The 23025-nt window shown below is 53.8% G+C and overlaps 2 protein-coding genes across 4 annotated transcripts in view; one reads left to right on the forward strand and one right to left on the reverse strand.

The window, feature by feature from the left end:
• The window catches only part of EVL (Enah/Vasp-like), a 181902-nt gene extending 180091 nt beyond the window's left edge, over positions 1–1811 (forward strand). For all 3 annotated transcript variants that reach the window (XM_077123517.1, XM_077123515.1, XM_077123516.1), the window contains exon 14: positions 1319–1811. In XM_077123517.1, the coding sequence (XP_076979632.1) occupies positions 1319–1356 (38 nt within the window). In that variant the 3' untranslated portion in view covers positions 1357–1811. The remainder of the gene's footprint in view (positions 1–1318) is intronic.
• DEGS2 (delta 4-desaturase, sphingolipid 2) lies at positions 1556–22788 on the reverse strand. Its single transcript, XM_077123519.1, has 3 exons — positions 21999–22788; positions 5415–6157; positions 1556–4198 (listed from the first exon to the last, which is right to left on the reverse strand). The coding sequence occupies exons 1-3, from the start codon at positions 22207–22209 to the stop codon at positions 4052–4054; spliced, it is 1101 nt and encodes a 366-aa protein (XP_076979634.1). The 5' UTR covers positions 22210–22788; the 3' UTR covers positions 1556–4051.
• Positions 22789–23025: the final 237 nt, after the last annotated feature.

Here is a 23025-nt window from a genome sequence, read left to right on the forward strand (position 1 = left end):
CATTCTGGCCTCAGAGACACTTCAGGGACAGGGAGCTGGTGTGAGACCAGAAGCAGACCACCTAGCCAGCCCTGTCTGCAAAGGGAACAGAGCCGGTGGAGGTAGGGTGTGGTGGGAAACACAGTTCCCCAGCTCCGTCTCTCCATCTGCACCAGAGACAGCTACAGCTGGGACCTGCCCTGAGGCCCATGGAAAGGCCTGGGCACGTGAGAGGGCCATGGGTGGGCCCTTGGTACTTGATATTGGCCCAGCCCTCATTCACAAGCCAGGCTGGCTTTCTCCCATGCTGCTGGCCTCCAGGCCAGGTGGGCAGCCCAGTGCAAGGGAAGCACTTCTGGAAGGGCTTGTGCTGCAGGGGGAGGAGTTGGGAAATAGGAGGGGAGAGCAGCAGGGCCCTGAGTGAGGGTTGGTCAAAGCCTAGCAGGGGCTCAGATGGAGAAGGGAGCTTTAGGTGGGGAAGGCTAAAACCCAGGAACACCAAAGGGGCTGGGGCCGGAACATCCATTACACTGCAGGTGGAGGTGGGAGGTGACGTGGCGAGGGGAAGCCCCTGTTCCTCCCAGGGAGTAGAAAAGGCCAGGTCCTGGCCATCAGCAGTTAGCTAATACCCTCCTCCTGCCCCCCATGGTACCTGAGGGGCTTCCAGCAGAAATTTTAGAATGACGGTGACAGTGGTGTTCTCTGGGTTTTCAAGCCCTTCCTCACCACTGACTCACTCAGTCCTCATACCAGCCCCCAGGAAGACAGGTAGTAGCACCACCACTTTACAGATGACGAAACGCAGAAGTGAAGTGACCTGCCTGAGGTCCCACAGCAAACAAGTCCTGGAGCCAGGAGGTGATGATCCCCCTGGCTTCAATGCCAGGGTGTCCCTGCTGCCCTGAGATTATGGGCAGTACCTGGCTTCCTGCCAGGTGGGTGCCACCCCGTGCAGATCTGGCACAGGCCTGGGCTCCAAGCGACACAGCAGCTAACCATGCTGGGCCCCATGTGGTCCCTCATAGGCTTGAGGCTGGGGGCAGATCATACATCCTCACCCAACCCCAGGCCCCTCATCCCCCTCAAGGCCTGTGGGAAGGAGATGGTGGAGTGGACCATCTTCACTGTCACCCAGGGGGTTGGGCCAGAGGCCGTTGTCCCGTTTGGCCTCTGCCTCGTGACCTTGGGGACCCGGGGAGAGGGCACTCAGGACACTGAGGAAAGGCCACACCAGGGCTCAGAGGCAAGTCTTGAAGGGAGTGGGCTCCTGTCTCCCTGGCAGCCGGTCCCTTCCTGTCCCCCAGCTCCTGAGCCCCCTCTTCCCCTCTCTGTTCCGCAGCCATCAGGCAAGAGCTGAGCGGGATCAGCACCACCTAAGGCTGGGCCGAGCTCCACCAGCCCCCTGCCGCAGACATGCACCCACCCGACGGCCGCCACGAGCCTGCACCCAGCCCCAGGCCTGCTTGGAGGCGCTGAGTTTAAGTCTTAACCTATGAGAAAATGTTAAAAATGAGGGGAAAAGTTTGATTCCTGAATTTTTTAGATTCTACCTGACACAAAATATCAGATCTATGCGTCTTTTTTTGTATTTTATATTTGCTTATTTAAATGTACATTTATTTGGGCTTATAGAGAGGAGAATACTTCCTTAGATGACTGCCAGGGCTCCTCCTGGTTAAGACTCTGTTAGCGCCCTCGTGGGCAGTGGCGGTTGCGCCCTCGGGTGGCAGAGCTGTCCTCACACACTCCTTCCCCACAGCGGTCATAGTGAAAGTTGTGTCCGCATACCGCGGTGTCTGTCCACGTGGGTAATAAACTGTTTTCTGTCCACACCCACAGGATTCGGCTCTTGCTATCTTGTGCCAGCTCTCAAAGGGCTATTGGTCACCCAGACAGGGGCGAACCTTTGCCAGGGAAGGGCTCAGAATAAGGGTGGCCAGGAACGGGTGGATTGTTGGTGGGTAGCTGGACTCATTCAGAAAAGCCGCCCAGGGCATGGGAGAGGGCTGGGAGAGCTGGGCCTTGGGTCCTGCCTCTAGGGAGCCATAGCCCAAGAGTGCCCCAGGGAAATGGACCACAGGTGTGGCCAGCCTGGGCCACAAAGGCATGCCACGTTTATGCTGGCTGGAACAGGTCCCATGGTAGAGCTGCCACCAAGGTCAGCCCACCTACTGCACAGGTAGAGAAATGGAGGCTCAGGGCTCAGGAGGCTGGCATGGAAGTGGAACATGGGTATTTGGCTTCCACTCTACCCCACAAAGCCTCCTCCTGTCTCCTCTAGAGAGACCCCCCAACCCAGGTCAGCCAGCCCCAATTCTGCCCCCTGAGACCCAGGGAGGGGCTGACGCTCCGCCTCAGAGACCATTCTCCAGGGATGGGGGCGAGGGTCCAGCTAGTGGGCAAGCCTTGTAGAAACCTTAAGTCCCGTGATCATCCATTCCCCATGTGTGCAATATGGCTGCCTGATGCACGACACCCATCGTCTCACTGAACTCTCCCAGCAGCCCTCGGTGTCATGCCCAGTGGGAGGTGAGCCAACCCAACATCTGCATGGTTGGCCTGGCCCAGGGCTGGCCCCATGGCCATACTCTCTCCTACAGCTCAGGGTGAGGGGTGGGGGCTTTCAGGGACCTTCAGAGGGCTCCCAGCCTCTCCCAGGGCAGCCCGTTCCTCAGGGGAGCCAGGGACACTTAGCAGCACCTTCTGGCCCTGAGCCGAGCCACCTCTCCAGGCTTGTGGGTGAACCTGGAGATAGATGCCTTTTTGCCCTCCCTACAGATAAGGCATGGAGGAACTGGTGGAGGAACGGCCACGGGCAGGCCGAGGCTCCAGGGCTCCCCCTGTGTACCCAAGGAGGGGCTGGCCTGCCAGGTTCAAAGTCCACCACAGGACAAGCCCAGAGCTCTGGGCCTCTTCTTGGGCATCTCGGCAGCTAAAACCACCTTGGGGACAAAGGTGCCTGGCACCAAAAGCCATGCCCACCCCAGCAGGAAGCCCTTGCCCAGCTCCTGCAACATCCTGGGACTGCAGTGCCCCTTCCTGACACCCCCACATATGGCAGGGGGGAGGGTGGCCCTTGGCCTCAGTGGCCAGCTTGAAATCACAAAGCCACCTGGCTGCTGGAAAGCAAGTAATGCGGGGCCAGGGCCCATCCTGGTCCTCTGACTAGGACACACCTTCCTGCCATCTGTCTCTGTAAGAGCCGGGCCTCCCTCCACCCCTACCCACTGCACCCCTACATGGGCTGGCATGGAGAGGCCTTCCCAGGGCCCAGCTATGCCACCAGCCTCCTCCCCAGGACAGAAGTGTCCCCACTCCACAGACAGCAAAACCCAGGACACCCAGCCTGCTTCCTATCTGTCCATGCATCTGTACACTCCTCCATTTTTCTGAACTTTGGTGCCTGTTCTCTAAGAGGTACCTCTAAGTCCCCCACTGGAGAAGTTTCTTGGGAGAGACACCCCAGGGCGAGAAGCCGAACTCTGTCCAGGTTCGGGGGAGGCCCCCAGGGAGACATAGCTACAGAGCTCAGCCGGGGCAGGAGGAGGTGAGGGAGGTGAGGGTTCCCAAGGCCTGTAATGAGGGCAGGCAGTTCTCTGCTGCCCACACACCCAGAGTCCAGCCGGCCAAAGTGCTAGGGCCCACGGGGAACCACAAGGAAGGGCTGGAGCCACAACAGCCACCATCCCTTCCAGGGAGCACACGGGATTATGAGCTGGGGCCTGGTAGGCACGGCCTGGGCCTCTGGTGGCCCAGCCTGGAGCCAAGACCACCTACACAGAACCACCAGCCATGGGCTGTGAAACAATTTAATTTAGGGGCTGCAGCACCAGAGAAATCAATTCCACGGGAGACCCCAGGCGCATAGCATCCAGGCCAGTGGAGCAGGGCAACTCCTGGCATCCATCCAGGCGTCCTGATGGAGGTACTTGCCACCAAACCCGGGACTCTGTGGGAGACCAGAGCAACAGCCCAGGGCACAAGGACAAAATGCAGCCAAACCAGTTTTTTGGCACTAGGCCAAAGCGGGGTGACAACCAGCTCTGCAGCAGGGGGGCGCAGCGGGGCAAGCTCACGAGTGGACCTTGGCCAGCTGATACACGCGCTTCACCCTGGCATAAGGCCCCAGGGAGTCCTCAAACACGAAATCCCAAAGCACCTTCACCCAGGAGTGGTGCTGCGGCAGGTGGTCGTAGTACTCAGGGGCAATCTTGCGTACCTGGAGGGGAGAGGCGAGGTGGGGTCAGGGCAGGACGCCTGCACCTCTCCTGGGTTGTCTCCCAGGGCACCCATGCCCAGCCGCCCCCTCCCCTGGCTCCCGTCCCTACCCCTGTGGCCCCCAAGAGGAATCTGGCTGGTGCTGCCCCAAGACGGAGTGGGCAGTAGCCCCAGGTCACCCAAGACCCTACGGAGCTGGGATGAGGTTCAGAATACACCTCACACCTCACCAGCACCCACCTTGGAGTCCGATCTAGGAGGCCCCGGGGCCCAGGGTTGGCTCTCCCCAGCCTGAGTCCTGCTGAGTCACAGGACTCCATAGACCCTCCCCCGCCCTGCACGCAATGCCCTCTCCCATGCCCAGCCTCTCTGGCCACACACCTTACCGATTTCCCTTCATCCCTTCAGCCTTTGCCGCAAACACAAAACATGTGCATACATAACCACATGTAGAAACACATGCTCATCGGGGCACACTCATAGTCATATGCACACAAACACATGAACACATGGCAGCTGTATGTGAAGACTTGCACACTCGGGCACCCAATTCCCTCCCTGCCCTGCACATGCCTACCTACTCACCCCCTTTACCAAGGGTCACCTGGGCTGCTTGAACAAGCCCAGATGCTATCAGAGCACCAGACCAGAACCAGCCCAAGCTGGAAAATGACTAAGGGCCTCCTCCCCCTCCTCCTCTCTCCTGATTCTTTCAGAAATTCTCCAATCCCACTCCCCGGCAGCTTAGGCCAAGCTCCATGAAGGACAAGGTGCCCCGTCCTCACTAGCCAGTTCTAGAACAGAAAGAGGCCCCTGGAGGGTGCCAGGCAGTGACAGAGACGGGGACAGGGAGGGTAAGGGTCACCACACGTAGTAGCCCTGATGCCACCATAACGCCAGGGCTCCTTACAGAAGAGGAGGCTGAGGCACAGAGAGGGCAAGTGGCTTGCCCAAGGACACACAGCTGGCACTGTGGTAGCAGGGCTCGAGCAGGCTGTTGTTCAACAGAGACTCCTTGCTCCCCAGCCAGGCACTCGCTGGGTCCTGGGGCCTCTCCCAGAACCCTGCAGGCCACAAGAGAGAATGTGGCCATCTTGTAGCAGGACGAAAAGGGAAAGGGGACCTAAGCATGGCCCCTAGCCACCCTTGCCCCAGGCCCTCCCTGTCCCCTCTGACATGCCCTCCCCCACTGCAGCCTCTCTGCCTCTGCCATGTACCAGAGGCAGGTTGCAGCCCGGGATGCTGGGGAAGTCGTGATGCTCCATGTGGTAGCCCGCATTGAAGGTGATCCAGTTGAGGGGCCCGTAGTAGGAGTAGGTCTCATAGCCCTTGAGGAACATGTAGTGCTCGGCCACAAAGTGGCCCGAGATGGGGTGCAGGCCCAGGCCCAGCAGCGAGCTGGCCAGCAGGTAGGCCAGGGGCTTGAACCCCCAGAGGGCACAGAGGGTGACATTGGCTGCCAGCTGCACCAGGGTGTTGAGCACCTCCATGCGGGTTGGGGCCTTGGGGTGCACGCAGAGGGGCCGCAGTGAGTAGAAGAGGGGCTGGAGGACCAGCCAGAGCAGCTTGCGGGCCGGTGTGCAGAAGAACCAGCCCTCGAAGCGTGTGGGCACGTCCACGTCCAGCCTGTCGCCGCCCAGATAGCGATGGTGGTCCACGTGGTACTTCTTGAAGGAGGCAGCATAAGGCAGGCCCACGGGCAGGTTGGCGAAGATGGCGAACCAGCGGTTGTGGGAGGGGCGGCCTGAGCCGAAGGCGGTGTTGTGCGAGATGTCGTGGATGGCCAGCGTGAGCGAGTGGTTCATGCAGCCGCCAAGGGCGTAGGCCCAGAAGAGAAGCCAGCGCCAGGCCAGCCCACGCACCATGTAGCAGGCCAGCAACTGCAGCAGCACCAGCCCCAGCACCAGCCACTTGAGCTGCGGGTCGGGTTGCATCAGCGTCTTGATGGCCGGGTACTTGGCTACGGGAAAGGCAAGGTGCCCTCGTGAGGCCGTGGTCCCATTGCACACCCACTGGCCCAGCCAGCCTTCTTCCCTCCCTCCTTCCTCCCTTCCTTTCTTCCCTCCTTTTTTCCTCTCTTCTTTCCTCCCTCCCTTCCCTCCTTCCTTCTTCCCTTCTCTCCTCCCTTCCTCCCTTCTTTCCCTCTATCATTCCTTCTTCCTATCCCCCTACCTCCCATCCCCCACCCCTCCATCCTTCATCATTCTCTCTTACCACCCTTTCCTTCTCCCTCCCTCCCTCCCTCCCTCCTTTCCCTACCTACTTCCTTCCTTCCTTCAGTCCTCCGAGCCCCAGGCAGTGCTGCAGAGGTCAGCCTGGACCTGCCCAGCATCCCCACTGCCCTCGTGGATCTCCGGTGCAGACCAAACCTCCACTCCCAGACCCAGGCCTGCACGTTGGCACGAGGACAAGCCAGGGTCCTGGGGAGGGGTCCAGGGAACGCCCAGAGGAGGGGTATCTGCTGCCAGGCTAACTAAAGAGCAGGTGCCACCACGTGCCAGTGACATAATGTGGGGATTAGACGCTGCAGCAGGTGCCTGGGCAGACCCTCACGCCAGTGCTGGGCCTTCTCAAGGCAGCGACATCACTGCCCAGGTGTGAGGATGGGGAGTGGACGTGCCCTGGATGCACCATGGACCTGGAGGAGTCTGCAGGGACAGCCAGGGGAGGTGACCACAGGGGACTCCAGCTTGGTTTCCAGCATTTTAGTGCTCAGAACAAACAAGAGCTGAAGGAAACATAGTAAAACTTCAAACATGTTTATTTGGGGTGGTAGATGCTTGTTATGTATCTTTTGTACTTTTCTGTATTTTGTTTTACAGAAAAGGGAAAAACGGTGTGAGAGGGGATTGCCCAAGGGATGGGGCTGGGTGAGTGGGAAGGGGGACTCTCCAGGCCAAAGGCAGGATCCAGAGGGGAAAAGACAAGAAGACAGGGTGAGGCTAGGCCCCTGAGAGAGGAGGGGAGGCGGGGAGGGAGAGAGGGCATTGGGAGCAGGGCAGTAGTATAGTAGCTGTGCCTTCTAGAAACTTCCATGGCTGCTCAGTGGGAATGGGGCTGGCAGTTGAGGAGGCTAGTGCTGCGTCCAGGGGTAAGGAGGAACCAGTGAGGGGTCTCAGTCATCATATGTGACAGACACCCTCTCGAGCCCACTCTGTCCCTAGAGCCAGTGGTCTCCTATACAGACAGGAAATGGAGGTCATGCAGGGCAGGGCTCTTCCTAAAGCACCCTTAAGTCAATCAGTACCAGCCACCAGGGCGCCCAGTGTCCACTGCTCCCACCCAGCAAGCCCTCCCTCCAGCCACCCAGATACCCTCCAGCCTCTTGCCCTCCTAGGAGGAATGAATGCCAGGATTCAGTTGCCCAAGGTCAAGTCCCACCCCAGGCCTTTCTGGGCCCCCCAGGAAGTTGCTCTCCTCAGGCACAGGTGCAGAGAATTGGGAAATTGACCACTCAGCTGGCCAAAGCCCCCATAGGTTAGGACCCTACCCTCCTCACAACCCAGAGGAGGCCATCCGTGGCCCCATTGCAGATGAGGACCCCAAAGCTCAGGGCAGGGCGGGGCCCGACACCCATGCCCTATCCAAGAAAATGCTCCAAGAAGATGGAGACACCCCCTGCAAGAGGCCAGTTGCATTTCCCCAGGGACCGAAGACAAAGCCATGTGTCTGATAAACTGGTCAGGTGCCCACTTGCCAGGCCATACAGCTACAGCCCCTGCCCTAACCCCTTCCCTGCCTGATGGACCCCAGCATCAGCCCTGGGGACATGGTAGGCCTGCCCTAGGCACTACTGTGAAGCAAGCTGTGGCAGAACACCTGCCCAAGCTGCCCAGCAGTGGACAGGCTGCTCAGAGGTGGGGAGCTACCTGCACCTGCGAGTACGCAAAACACAGCACAAAGCCCTCTCCAAAGGGATTCTGCCCCAGTCAGCAGAGGAGACTTGGGCCTAGCACCCTCCTGCCCGAGCCACAAGCCAGAGTCTTGGGGTCAGCTGGAACCTGCTAGAAGCTGTCATCCTTGCCCTTTCTGGGACTCAGTTTCCCCATGTGAGATGGTGAGAGTCTGGTGGGCCTCCCAGGGGGTGTGGCCCCACTGGGCAAGGAAACTGGGTGGTCCTGGCCCCCATCTGCTGAGAGATGCCTGGCAGGAAGTCAGGAATCCCACATCCTATAACCACAGGCCTCGTCTGACCAGGAAGCCCATGGAATTCCCCAAACCTTGAAGGCCAACCCTGCATGCGTGGAGCCCAAGTTTGACCCCCCCACCCCTCCGCTGCCTGCATACCAGGCCCAACCAGCCTCAGCCCCTCTTGCAGCTACAGTAGTTTTGGCTCCAAACCAAGCAAGCAGCAACACGCCCCTCAAAGACCCTAAGGACACCCTCCTGGGGCCCAATGTCCACACCCACATCTTGGGCAATGTTGGGTCTGAACCCCACAGTAACAAGTGCAGGGGGGCTGAGCCCAATACACCCCACTGGTCACCTCCCTGCAGGCTGAGGCCGCGTCAAGCCTGAGTTAGCCCCCACCCCCAGGCATCCAAGCTCTGCAAAACCGTGGGGACCCTGTATCCCAGAAGCCCTCTCCCTGGAAGCCAGCCACAGAAACCACCCTGTTAGATCCACAAGGGTGCAGGCCACGGCGTGTGTCAAAGCAGAACTTCAGAAGGAACATGGAAGCGCAGTAATGGGGTAACAAGCCCTCAGGGTCTGGACTCCGGGGGTGCCTGCTCACAGCGGGCTGCAGGTACAGGCTAGCAGGTCGCCTCCTGGCTCCAGGCAGGTTACCCTGCCCCCAGGCTCCCCTCGGAGCAGTCAAGGGAGTCACAGGAAACTTTGTGAAGAAGCTCGGGCTGCAGTGGGCTCCGGTGAGGATTAAATCCAGCTGGCTGTACTGGCAAGGGTTAAAAAGCAGCTTTTAAAGGTGCCACCTGGGGTGGGCCACGGTGGCTCAACAGGCAGAGTTCTCACCTGCCATGCCAGAGACCCGGGTTAGATCCCCGGTGCCTGCCCATGCAAGGAAAAAAAAATAAAAATGTACCACCTGCCACTTAGATGTGTTTCCAAGGACTGGGAGGTGTGAAAGACCCCCAGTGGACTGTCAGGGGGCAAGTCAGGCGGCCAATCATTCCCCCCACCCACTATGCTCAGCCATCCCAGGCAAGCTGGGGAAGACAGGAAGGGGGTGGGGGCTCCGGAAGTTTCTGGCACCTTAAGCCACAAGAGCCCGTTCTTACAACGGAGGAAGAGATTTGGCAACCGTGGCTGGCAGAAGAATGGCCCCCGAGATCCCCACATCCTTATCTGGAACACGTTAGGCCATGTGGCAAGGGGGAATTTAAGGTTGCCAAACAACGGAACTTCAAACAGGGAGATGACCAACGGGAACACGGGGTTCCCTAGCAGTGTGTGTGTGTGGTGGGGGGGCTGCAGAGTAGATGGTCGGAGCCACATGACGTGAGAGGGGCCAGCCACGGCTGGCTTTGAGGATGGCAGAGGGGTCACGAGCTAAGGACCGCAGGGGGCTCAAGAAGCCGGAAAAGGCAAGAAAACAGGTCCTCCCCTCGAGCCACAGAAGGAACCCAGCTCTGCCACCACCTTGATTCTTGCCGCATGAGACCTGGGTCAGGCTTCTGACCCCAGACCCATCAGATCCCAGATGCACATTGTTGTCAGCAACCAGGGCTGCTGTCATGTGTTAAGGTGACAGGAAGCTCATCCAGCCACAGGGCAGGAGTAAGGAAACAACACGGGCTGCGGGGCCCAGGTGCAAACCCCACTGGGCTGTTCCTCTTTTCCCTTGGCCCCGGGCAGGTGCTCCTTGTGGCCCTGCCCTTTGGGGACCCCACTACCCCCCCCCCCCCCAGCCTGGCTAGGGTAGAAAGCCAGCATGGCACAGTCCCACCAGGCTCACAGAGGAAGTGGCTCTGGGCAAGAGGCAAAAGGGATGAGGCATGCATGCAACCAGGCGAATGAACTTTAAGGGTAATGTGTTGAATGGAATAGCAGAAACAAAAAGACAAATATTATGATGCCTCACTCATAGAGACTAACATAATATAGAGACTCAGAGAACTGAAGTTGCAAGCATGAGTTATCAGGTTGGGGCCTATTGTAAAGGGCCCTAGATTGTAAGCTCTTACAGCAGTCCTATATTCAGGAGATGTAACTGTTATTTCTAAATTCTGAGATACTGAACTGTTTGTGCATAACCTGGTCGTAATCTGAAACTTCAGATATTTACGTGACACCTGAGACTCAGAGTTAGAGCTCTGAAGCTATGAAAGTCAGCAGTACCCCATAAAGGAACTGTTAAAAAGTTGAAAAAGTGATCAGACTTCTACTAGAAATAGAATGAAGCTGATCTGGATAGGACTAAGCTAGCTAAATCAGAATACAGAGTAAAGGATGATATAGTCCACGTTTTAAAACTTGAACTTCTGTGTGAGACCAAAGGAAGTGTTGTTTATTTGGTGCAAAATTTATATTTGGGTAGCACGTTATCTAATGCAACTCATATGGTCAGTTTATTCAAACACCATAATCACATGGAATCTTGAATAGGGCATGAGATCTTACTGGTTTGTACAGGTTAGTGTGATGCCCCAATACATCCCAGAGTAATTTGGGCAGGGAATAAAAAAAAGTATTTGCAAAGTCCCCTTGGGGGACTGGGGAGAAAAGAGGAAATATTAAATTTCCCTATCTCAGGTATTCTAATATTCTCGCAAGTAGTGGGGACAACAAATTCAATAGGCTAAGCCCTCAATCTTGGAGTTCGCCCCTATGAAACTTCTTCCTGCAAAGGAGAAGCTAAGCCTACTTATAATTATGCCAAAGACTCACCCCCAGAGAAACTCTTTTGTTGCTCAGATGTGGCCTCCCTCTCTAAGCCACCTTAGTGGCTTAGGTGCACTCACTGCCTTCCCTATGCGGGACATGACTCCAGGGGTGTAAATCTCCCTGACAACATGGGACAGAACTCCTGGGATGAGCAGGGACCCAGCATTAAGGGATTGAGAAAGCCTTCTTGACCAAAGGGAAAAGAGAAATGAAACAAAATGAAATTTCAGTGGCTGAGAGATTTCAAACAGAGTTGAGAGGTTATCCTGGAGGTTATTCTTATGCATTATATAGATATCCCTTTTTAGTTTATGGTGTATTGGAGTAGGTAGAGGAAAGTACTGCAAACTATTGAACTGTGTTCTGGTAGCCTTGATTATTGAAGATGAGCATTTAAATATATCGCTTTTTTTTTAATTTTTTCATTTTTTTAAAAAAATACCAAAAAAACACCAAACACAAACATTCTTAACTTTTGATCATTCCATTCTACATATATAATCAGTCATTCACAATATCATCACATAGTTGCATATTCATCATGATGATCATTTCTTGGAACATTTTCATCTATTCAGAAAAAGAAATAAAAAGAAAACAGAAAAAATTTCATACATACCATACCCCTTACCCCTCCCTTTCACTGATCACTAGCATTCCTCTCTAAATTTATTTTAACATTTGTTCCCCCTATTATTTATTTTTATTCTATATGTTTTACTCATCTGTTGACAAGGTAGATAAAAGGAGCATCAGACACAAGGTTTTCACAATCACACAGTCACATTATGAAAGTTATATCATTATTCAATCATCTTCAAGAAACATGGTTACTGGAACACGGCTCTACAAATATATAGCTTTTACAAGGTAATTGTATGATTATGAAAACCTTGTGTCTGATGCTCCTTTTATCCAGGACAGATGAGTTAAAAAAAAAAGAAGAAGAAGAAAAGAAAAGAAAGAGAAATAGATAAATAATGGGGGGTAAGGGGTAAAAAAAAATGGGAAGATGGAACTAAGTGGTCAATGAGAGGGAGGGGTAAGGGATAGAAGATGTATGAATTTTTCTTTTTTCCTTTAAGTTCTTTTTCTGGAGTGAGGCAAATGTTCTAAAAATGATCACTGTGGTGAATAAACAACTATGTGATGATATTGTGAGTCGTTGATTGGCCTCCCTCTCACCAAGGGGCAGCCTCTGGGCTCGGCCTCCCTCTAACACCCCTGTCAGTGGCCAGGCCGTTGCCAAGGCCCAGCTTGGGAACCAACCCACTTGGCTGCCTCTGTGAGGGTCAGTGACCCCTGCCTCCCCTTGGAAGAAGGCCAAGCCTCAGGAGTGGAAGACTCCAGGCTAGGCCACACCTGCGCCAGGTAAGCCATAAACAGATGAGTTCTGGAGTAGCTGGAGCAAAGTCCCTGTTTCTTGGCTCCCAGCCAGCACATGCAGGCAAGGGCAATGGCAGAGCCTGGCAGCTGCAACCTTGGAGAGTAGACCTCAGTTTCCCCATCTGTTGCACAAGGATTATAAATCCCGGGTGGGGGGGTGTGAGGGGAGCAGATGAAAGTGCTCTTGAGGGGCCCTCCCCTTCCTGATCCCTTCACGGAGGCCCCTCCCCCTTCTCCCAGCACTGCCCCAGGACTCCCCGGGCCTACACTCTGCCCACTGCCCTGGCCCCCTCAGGGCTCCATGCCAGACCAGAGAGAGGAGGAACATGCCGCACAGAAGAGGAGCATCCCCAGCCCCTCGCCCCTCCCGGGGACCTCTCCTGCCTCCAAGGGCTCTGAGGCTGCCTGGGGCTATGCAGACAGGCTGTTCCCAGCGCCCAGGCCTTGGCAGGCCCACAGAGCTGTGGCAATCGCGGGGCGGCCCCTCCTGGTAGACACTGGGCACTGCCAACTCTGCCCATTTTCTGGAGGCTGAACCAAGCAGCCACGGACACGCATGGCGCCATGGTCAGGTAGGGCTGGCAGGAGCAGTTCCCAGCACAGGGCAGCTCCCACTGGGCCGCCTTTTCCCTGGTTCTCCTCCAGGATCCCAGGGCCTGGCCCACCCTCTTCCCTGGCACAGTTGCCTCACCCACAGCCTGCATACAATAACTATTGCTATAGTCATTAGTAAATGAAGTTCTCCAATCGCAGCAGCCATCGAAAGATCCATTTCTGACCATCGGGCAGTGGCTGTGCTAGTTCTAGGGAGTTGGCCTGGCACCTCATTTTAGATCCAATGCTCCCTGGTTGGGAGGCAGGCTCGGAGCCCAATGGTCGCTGTCTGGAAACAGCTATAAAATGGGGCAGAGTCCAGGAGGCACCAGACAACGGGCAGCATGGGAAGGGTAGGCCCCAGGAAGGGACACGAATGCAGCGAGTCCTCCGGGCAGGGAGTGGAGACGAAGCAGGCATAGAGGGAGCTCCGGAAAATGGGTCTCGGATTTCAGCAGGCTGCCCACTTGAGCCCACGGGCCACCCCCCAAGGAGCAGGGAGCCCTGGAGGCATGCTTGTCACAGCCCACCTACTGCTGTCCCCTGGGCACATGGAAGCACAGCAGACAAGACCGCGGGAAAGCCAGCTGAGCTCCCACACGGGCAGAGGCCTGGTGGGACTGGGCCAGGTTTGGGTGTCCAGGAACTGGTCTGTGACTCAGGGCTGCAAGCAGCACAGGCTTCTCTCCCTCCTCCCCTCCCACTTCCCCTCTCTCCTACCTGGATTCCCCCCCACCCCACCCCACCCCCCGCTCCTGCGGTTCAGGTACTAAGAGGTCCATGAAAGCATGTGCCAGGCAGGTCTCAGTGACACAGGGAGCACCATGGGGATTCCAGGGGTGACACGGGCTGGGACCTCCAGTCCCCCCAACCTGCAGGAGTGGAGGGACCTCAGTCAACACCCTGGGGAGAAGGGAGAGAAGCCCACATTCTCTGCAGCCCGAGGAAGGGGTCCCGAGTGGCAGGCCAGTGCAGGCTGAGCCCTGGGCCCTGGATACCCAAACCCGGCCCAGCCCGCCCAGCCCGCCCAGGCCTCTACCTGCTGTGGGAGCACAGTTGACCTCGGTTGTGGTCTTGCTCACCAGGCTTCCATGCGCCAAGTGACAGTAATACGTGAGCTGCAATAAGCACACCCCAGGGCTCCCTGCTCCTTGGAGGTGGCCTGGAGCCCACTGGTGATGGCCCTCTGGAGCCCGAGACAAAGAGCCATGCAGCATGGGAAGGATAACCCAGATGGTTTTCGGGAAGTGGCCCCCAAAGGGGTCCAAGGCAACTGGGAGGCTGACAGTGACCAACTGCTAAAGCCACCCTGTCCAGGAATGAAGCAAAAGGTGCAGAGAGGTCCAGGGAGGCTCAGAGAAGGGTCCATGGTCACACACAGGTCGACAGAGCCTAGATCGGAACGCAGGTCCCACCCCGACTGGAGCATCTTCCAGGCCCACCTCGGACACATTCCTCCTCTTCAGGCCTCGCCGCCCTGCCAGGAGAGGGCTGCACCCTCATTTTATAGAGGAGGAAACAGAGATTCCATCAAGAGGCAATGCCACCTGCCCAATTCCACTGGCTCCTCCAGAGTGGGGGAAAGGGCCTTCACAGGGTGCCTCAGTCCCCAACGGGACACCACCCGGGGCAGACATGGTGTTGGGCAGAGAGCCAGAGATAGCCCTGGGTCCAAGTCAGGACAGCAGCACTCCAGGTAGCTCCACCTGACTGCTGTGCGCCCTCGGCCAGCCCCTGTCCCTCTCTGGGCCTGACCTTCTCGGGGTCTTCCCCACCAGCTGCAAGCACAAAGCCCTTTAAACCTGGTATTCTTAACAGCCAAGCTCTTCATCCTTCACATTTCAGCTCCCATGTCACAGGACTATTTTGTGGGTGTCCCTCTCTTGGCTTTTGGTGCTTTCTGCCTGGCACCCCCGTGCTGCATTCCCGCACCTGTGCAGCCCCTCCTCCACCCCCACCTCAGGCCTCAAGCCCCTCCCTTCCCTGCCATCTGGTGCCTGCAGACCTTCAGCAAATATTTGTTAGTGCAATGGAAAGCAGGTTTGGTGAAAGGCAGGTGAGGGACTGGGGTACTGTGACTCATGGAGGCACTTTGGGCCACTTTCCACCTTTTCTGTCACATGGTGGTGGCCACGGGGAGTGATGCGGAAGGAGGCTCCGGTGAGCTTTTAGATGAAGGAAATGTTCTAAAATTGGATTAGGGTTATGGTTTCACCATTCTGTCAAATTAATAAAATTAATTTTGTTATATGTAAATTATACCTTGATACAGTGGTTAGAAAATTAAAGAAAGATTAGGTGTGTATCCACAAGAATTGCAGACAGGTATTCAAGCACATACATGGACACCAATGTTCATTGCAGCATTATTCACAATTGCCAAAGATGGATGAATAAGCAAAATGTGATCTAGCCATACATACAATAGAGGGTTATTTCAGCGATAAAAACAAATGAAGTCACCCATCTTACTATCGGGAACTCCGATACCCTCTTTAACGGTAAGGACTCCCAAGTTAATAGGTCAAGCCCTTGCCCCTGTGAAGCTTGCTTCTGTAATGGTGAAGCTGAGCCTACCTATAATTATGCCTAAATTACTTCCAGAGAACCTTTCATGTTTCTCAGATGTGGTCTTCTCTCTCTAAGCCCAACTCTGCAAGGAAAATCATTACTTTCCTCCCTACATGGGACATGACATCCAGGGGTGACAGACTCCCTGACAATGTGGAACATGACTCCCAGGAATGAGCCTGGCCCTGGCATCAGGGATTGACAATGTCTACCTGACCAAAAGTAGGGAAAGAAATGTAACAAAATAAGGTTGCAGTGGCTAACAGATTTCAAATAGAGTCGAGAGGCTATTCTGGAGGCTACTTTTAAGCAAGCGTCAGCTAGATATTGCTAATTACCATGGTTTGCCAAGTCACAACCAATAGTATTCCTATAAACCCTAAAGAATGCCCAGGGCTCTATCTGCGACTCTATAAAAGTTTCACTCACTAAGTTTATTTTTCAGAAACTTAAAGCTTCCAGATTATTCCTAGGCCAGATAAGCCCTGAAACCCAGAGGCACCAACCCTCTCCCCAGAGCATCAACTAGTAGCATCCCCCTTCCCCATCATGTCGACCCCCTTGTCATCATGAAGAAGTTTCCACAGTCATTATGCAAATATCCCTGAAGATTGGGAGAAGGGTCAAATCAGAGGGAGAAGCTGTAACAGAGAAGATAAGATCTAGCAGACAACTGTGACCTACTGACTTTGATATTTCTTGTTAGTCTCTAGTGATTAGAACAGAAAGGAATACCTGAAATTGTGGAACTGTAACCCATACCATACTTTGAAATTTGCTCTATAGCTACTTGTTAAACTTGAATGTATCACTCTTCTGCACATATGTTATATTTCACAATTTAAAGAATATCAACATACAAAAAATATATGTTGTTGAAAAAAGGAATGACGTGCTGGTGCACACTGCACGTGAGCGAACCTTGAAGCCATGTTAAATGGAATAAACTGGGATTCATTTATGTGAAATAACTTACAATAAGCACACTCAGGGAGAGAGAAAGTAAATTAGAGGCTTGCCAGGGTTGGGGGTGGCAGGGAACAGGGAACCTGCTTAACAGGTGCAAAATTTTTTTTTTAATTTATTTATTAATTTAAAAAATGAAGAACAAACAAAAACATTAACATATCATTCCGTTCTACATAAATAATCAGTAATTCTCAATATCCTCACATAGTAGGTGCAGAGTTTTTGTTTGGGGTGAAGAGAAAAGTTTTGGGAATAGATGGTGGCAATGGCGACACAATATTGTGAGCGTAATCGATATCACTGAAGTGTACACATAAACGTGGTTAGACTGGGAAATTTTGTATTGTGTATATGTTACCACAATAAAAAAAAATTCAATTGAGGAAAGAATATAGGGTCAGTGAATGCGGGGTGGAAGAAAACCCCAGCAGTGAGAGGCAGGCTAGAAAAATAAGACAAAAGGGGACATGGCATGCTGTCAACCGCACACGAGCCCTGCGGCGGGAGCTAGAGGTTGGGACGGTGGTTCTTTCCAGATGCCAGGTAAATAAGCCCGCCAGGTGGTCCTGGTGCAGCCCTGGGGTTAGAGCCCCAGCTCTGCTGCCTGCCAGCTGACAAACCTGGTCGGGTGGCCTCACTCCCCAGGTTCTCGGCATCCATCAAAATTCAAAATGTCCATAAGGCAAAAAATAAATAAATAAAACAAAAAGAGTAGTTAAAATTAAAAGACAAAGGACAAACCCAATGTGCTGGTTTGAAAAGAAGTATGCCCCCTAAGAAAAGCCACGTTTTGATATAAATCCCATTTCTTAAAGGTAGAATAATCCCTATTCAATACTGTATATTTGAAACTGTAATGAGATCATCTCCCTGGCTGATGTGATTTAGTGAAGAGTGGTTGTTAAACTGGATTAAGGGATGACATGTCTCCACCCATTTGAGTGGCTCTTGATTAGTTTCTGAAGTCCTATAAAACAGGAAACATTTTGGAGAATGGGAGACTCAGAGAGGGCAGAGAATGCTGCAACACCACAAAGCAGAGAGTCCACCAGCCAGAGACCTTTGGAGATGAAGAAGGAAAACGCCTCCTGGGGAGCTTCATGAAACCGGAAGCCAGGAGAGAAAGCTAGAAGATGACGCTGTGTTCACCATGTGCCCTTCCAGCCGAGAGAGAAGCCCTGTCTGTGTTCGCCATGTGCCTTTGCACTTGAGAGAGAGAAACCTTGAACTTCGTCGGCCTTCTTGAACCAAGGTATCTTTCCCTGGATGCCTTTGATTGGACATTTCTATAGACTTGCTTTAACTGGGACATTTTCTTGGCCTTAGAACTGTAAACTAGTAACTCATTAAATTCCCCTTGTTAAAAGCCATTCCGTTTCTGGTGTATTGCATTCTGGCAGCTAGCAAACTAGAACACCCAGGAAGATATTTGTTACATGTGCCAAACAGAAGGTTCCCATAAGTAATATACTAAAACACACACACACAACTCTTACAAATCAAGAAAAAGGAAGACCCTACCAGAAAAGTGAGACAAGGACAAGAGAAGGAAATCCACAAAAGAAGAAACGCTGAAATGAAGAAATATTCGGCCGCACTCATCAGCTTACAGGTGCCAGCTAAATCGGATGCTTTCACCCTATGGACTGAAGTGGGGGCAGGGGCAGGGGCACTGCTGGTGTGTGTGTGTGTGTGTGTGTGTGTGTGTGTGTGTGTGTGTGTGTGCACGTGCATAGTAAGAATGCTTCCCAGGGGACATTTACCCTGAGACCTGAAGAATATGAAGGATGCATAAGAGTTTGGTAAATGAAGAGTAGGGGCTAAGAATCCAAGCAGAGGGAATGGCATTTGCAAAAGCAGAAAGAGGTAGGAAGTAGGGAGAGGGTGGTGCCTTCCACAAGGTGGCTGGAGGACCAGGGAGGAGGCGGCCACCAGGAATTCTAGCAATGGAGGCCCTTGGAGAACACAAGCAGGGGAGGATAGGAACAGATTAAGATAGGAGCAGGAGGCAAGGGATGGAACCCCCTTCAGGATCACCAGTGGTCTGTGCTGTGCACCCAGAACTCCTCCATCCCTCCCAACCCAGGAGCACAGCACCACTCTAACCCTGCAGTACCGTGGGGACTGCCCATCACGGCCCAGTGCCTACTGCTCACAATGACTAGGTGTGACGAATCCAAACCCAGCCCATTGCAGGACTCACAGCTCTGGCCAGAGGCCAACTGGCTGAAAAGGAGGTCCCACCATGTAAGCCCATCTTGAGTCCTTCCTTTGGCAGGAGGGAAGGGGACCCCTCTCTTCTGCGACCTGGGAGCTGGGTGGATACAAGCTTGGAGCTGCCTGCAGCCACAAGGCAGAGAAGAACGCGTTCTCCAGGCAGACAGCAGCATAGACAGGGAGGGTAGCCGTGGGACCGATCTGCACTCCACCCCTGGAGCTGGGAGAGCCCGCAAGCAAGTTTCCATGGAGCCCTGCAAATGCCTCGGGCAGTCCTGAGGTGGATTTTACCCTCTTGCCACTGAAAGAGTCCCAGCCCGGGCCTTTCCTGAGTAAATAATCCAGCAACTGCCAAAAGAATCTTACTTCCTTGTTTTCCTCTTTTGTTTATTTTTGATCATTTTAATTCTTTTCCCCAGTGCATGTCCTGCTTTCACAATTTAAAACCAAAATCGCAAGCTGTTTGTCTTTGAAAAGACAAAAGCAAAGCCTGCTTCTTATTCCACTGGCCACACCTGGCTTAGGTGCTGCTGAAAAAGTCTTGCTGGCTCTGTGCCTGACCTCCCTGGTTCTCAGGGGCTGCAGAGCCCGACTTCTTAGTCACTGTTCCCTGGGAGCAGATCTCCATCTCAGATGGAATCTGCCCGTTGAGTACCTGCAGCCAGTGTTCTGACTTACAGATCAGGACCTTTATTGGGCATCCACTGGTCCTCAGCAGCTTGGTGTGGGCTGCAGCGGCCTCCTGGGTGGGACCAGAACACACTCTCAGGCAGGGTGGGCCTGAGCACCAGCCTGCCCTGGCAAGCCAAGAGCCCAGGGAGCTGGAGCCAGGGAGGGGAAATCCAGAGGGCAGCTAGGGGGCCTCCCTGTAGGAGGTGGAACTGAACCAATCCTGGCAAGGATGAGCAAGGGTGAGCCAGGCAGACCAAAGAAGAAGGCCTTCCAGGGGGAACAGCTTATTCAAGTTCCTGGGAGGAGTTGACAATGGCACATTCCAAATTCGTTAGTTCAAAACTGGGCCAGTTTCAGCGGCTGAGAGATTTCAAACAATCGAGAAGTTAGCCTGGAGGTTGTTCTTACACATTATGTAGATTATCACCTTTTTAGATAAGTGCCTGAAAATGTAGAGCTGTGTTCCAGTTGCCGTGTTTCTTGAAGATGATTGCATAATGATAAAGCTTTCTCAATGTGACTGTATCATTGTGAAAACCTTGTGTGTGATGCTCCTTTTATCTATGGTATGGACACATGCATAAAATATATGGATTAAAAATAAATAGTAGAGGGAACAAATATTAAAATAAATTTAGTAGATCGAAAAGCTAGTGATCAATCAAAGGGAGTGGTAAGGAGTACAGAAAAAAAATAGGGGAAAGAAAGGCTAAAATATATTGGGTAGATGGAAATGCTAGCAGTCGATGAGGGGAGGGGTAAGAGGTATGGTATATATGAGTTTTTTCTTTTTTCTTTTTATTTCTTTTTCTGGATTGATGCAAATGTTCTAAGAAATGATCATGGTGATGAATATACAACTATGTGATGATATTGTGAGTTACTGATTGTATACCAAGAACGGAATGATCATATGGTAAGAATGTTTGTATGTTACGTTTAAAAAAATTAAAAATAGTTTAAAAATTTTAAAAACTGGACCAGTGGAGAAAAGTCACAGTGTCAAGTGGGAAGGAAACATGAGGAACAATTCCTGGAGGGCAGCCCCTACCTCTCCTCCAAGTCTTCCAACCTTCTTGGCCACCTGCTCCAGGAAACCTCCTGGATTGGTTCTAAAGCCTGTGGCTTCTCTCTTTAAAGAGAGATCCTGGAGTGCCAGGTACCGCACTGGCACCTCCACATCTGAGCCCTCATTTCCTCTTCTCACCCACTCTGCCAGCAGGGATGGCTGCCCACTCTGCATACTGGGAAAGTGAGACTGCAGCCCACAGTGTCTGGAGCCCTCAAAGCAGCTCTGGGTTAGGCCCAGGTTCCTGCTCTGTGACCACAAGCTCTATGTGGGCCAGGACTCTGACCTCAGCACCTCTCCCAGCCGGTCTACAGCCAGTTAGTCCTGCGAGGGGAAGCCGGGGGAAAAAGAAAAGTGCCAATTAGACTGCTTAAAAGTAAGTAAATAATAAAAAGCTTCTGTGAAAGCAAGAGACAAATTCTAAATATATGACTAACAAAGGGTTAAAAGCCTCCTATATGAAAAGCTCTAACAAATCAACACACAAATGATGAACCCCAGAAAAAAGAAAAGAAGAAATGGAAATGGCCAATCACAACATGAAACCAAGCATCAAATAAATGCAAATTAAACCTGCAGTAAAATATTGTTTTGTCAATCTGGTAATAAAGATTAAAATGTTTGCCAGTGCGCCTAGTGGGTTTGAGTGTGGGTCCACAGCTGGAAGTTGACCTGACTCAGGCAGCAATCTGCCACTGATGCAATTTGACAGCGTCTAATAAATGCTGCTCCAGCACTGAAGCCCTTTAATTCAGTAAAAAGGGGTAAAAGACTATCAATCTCGAGCAGATTCTGGGAGACAAGCTTGCTTGTGCATTAGACATGAATGAAGTTATGTATCTGGCTACCTGACCTATAGTAACCTCAATGACAGGGAAGGAAGGTCGCCAGGTATGAAGCTATAAAATACACGACAAGCGTGGACTGGATTTTTGGTACAAACTCCATTAAAAAAAAAAAAAGAAAAGAATAAAGAGTGTCTCTAGTTCTGCGTTGGAACCCCACATTTCAGGGTGGACTCTGCGGCCCCAAGAGCCGGGAGCTCTGCGCACAGCAGGTGCCCAGCGGTTACAGGCGGAGCTGCCTCCGTGGGTGGGGTCGGCGCAATCCGCACAAAGACCGCTTCTCCTGAACATGCCCCTTGAGCTTGGCGGGTCGCCGAGTTCGCGCCCAGGTCCTGGCCCCAGGAAGGGGCATCTGAGCCGCGATCCCTCACCGCACCCCGGACGCGCGGATTCTGGCTCAGGAGCCGGGATCCTCGGGTCCTCGTGCTCAGATCCGAGGCAGAGACGCGCAGGGAGTTTCAGACCGACGAGGGGGACCCTTGGGGACCGCAGGCGCTGTGCGGACCGCGGAGAGGCGCTTGGAGCGGGCGCGGCTCCACAGGAGCGACTCTCCGGGCTTGGGCTTGCCGGAGACTCCGGACGGCCCCTCGGGGATCCCCCACCCCGAAGGTCGGGATTCCGGGGTCCGAGCTCACCGAGCATCTCCTTGCGCCGCTGCGTGTGCGGCTGGTCGGTGTAGACCCACTCGAAGTCGCTGCGGCCCGCGCTGTTACCCATGGCGAGGCTGGGAGAGCAAGACTCAGCGCGCGGCGGAGGTGGCACCGCTGTGCTCCCCGACTCCGCTCCACCTGCAGCCGCCGCCCGCGCGGACCGTGTCAAGATCGGGGCTCGGGGGCGGGGCCTCATGGCGGGGTGGGGCTAAGGCAGTCCTGCAGCCTCTAGATGCCCAGAGGGGCGCGTCCCACCTAGCGGAAGCCGCAGGATTTGCGCAACGCTGACCTGGGACTGGTCACGGGCACGTCTTCGAACCTCAGTCGCCTCCGTTGGAAAAGGGGGCGAAGGGGACCCCCGGTGGAGCTGCAGTGGCCGCACGCGACCGGGAGAATCCTCGGAACCCCCATTTGCGTCCTGGAGCCCACTGTCGCCTGCAGGCCTGCGGGCAGCCGTCGGGCCGGGTTGGAGGGCGAGCCAGTCGACCAATTCCACCGAGGCCCCATGAGGCTGAGCGCCAGTTTTCTCCGCGGCCCAGCCTTGCTCACGTACGAGCCGGTAATAACACCCACTGGGGCAGAATGGGGATTACATGGATGCTACAGTGCCGGTAAACAGAAGGTACTCAAGCAAGGTTCACCTACCCTTCCTTTCACACAGTAAGGCGTTGGGCAGGTGATATGTTGGCGACAACCACATCTGTTTCTGAACCAGCGGGGGTGAGTCAGACCCACCCCTGCTTTCAGGGAACTCGAGGTCTCAATGGGAACACAGGCAGGGAAGTGGCCTATTATGACTCAGAACAGTATGACAGTATCTCTGGGTCAGCCAGGACCCAGTAGAGGGGACTTTTGAATTGAAGGATAAGTAGGAGTTCACCAAATGTGTGTGTGTGTGTGGGGGGGGGTGATGCGGGCCATGCATTGATGGTAGAAGGAACAGCAGATGCAAAAGTTCACAAACATGGAAAAACCCAGACATTCTTAGAATGGAGAGTTGGATTTTTGGGGG

Source organism: Tamandua tetradactyla, chromosome 12 (genome assembly GCF_023851605.1).
Source record: "Tamandua tetradactyla isolate mTamTet1 chromosome 12, mTamTet1.pri, whole genome shotgun sequence".
Classification (NCBI taxonomy): domain Eukaryota; kingdom Metazoa; phylum Chordata; class Mammalia; order Pilosa; family Myrmecophagidae; genus Tamandua; species Tamandua tetradactyla.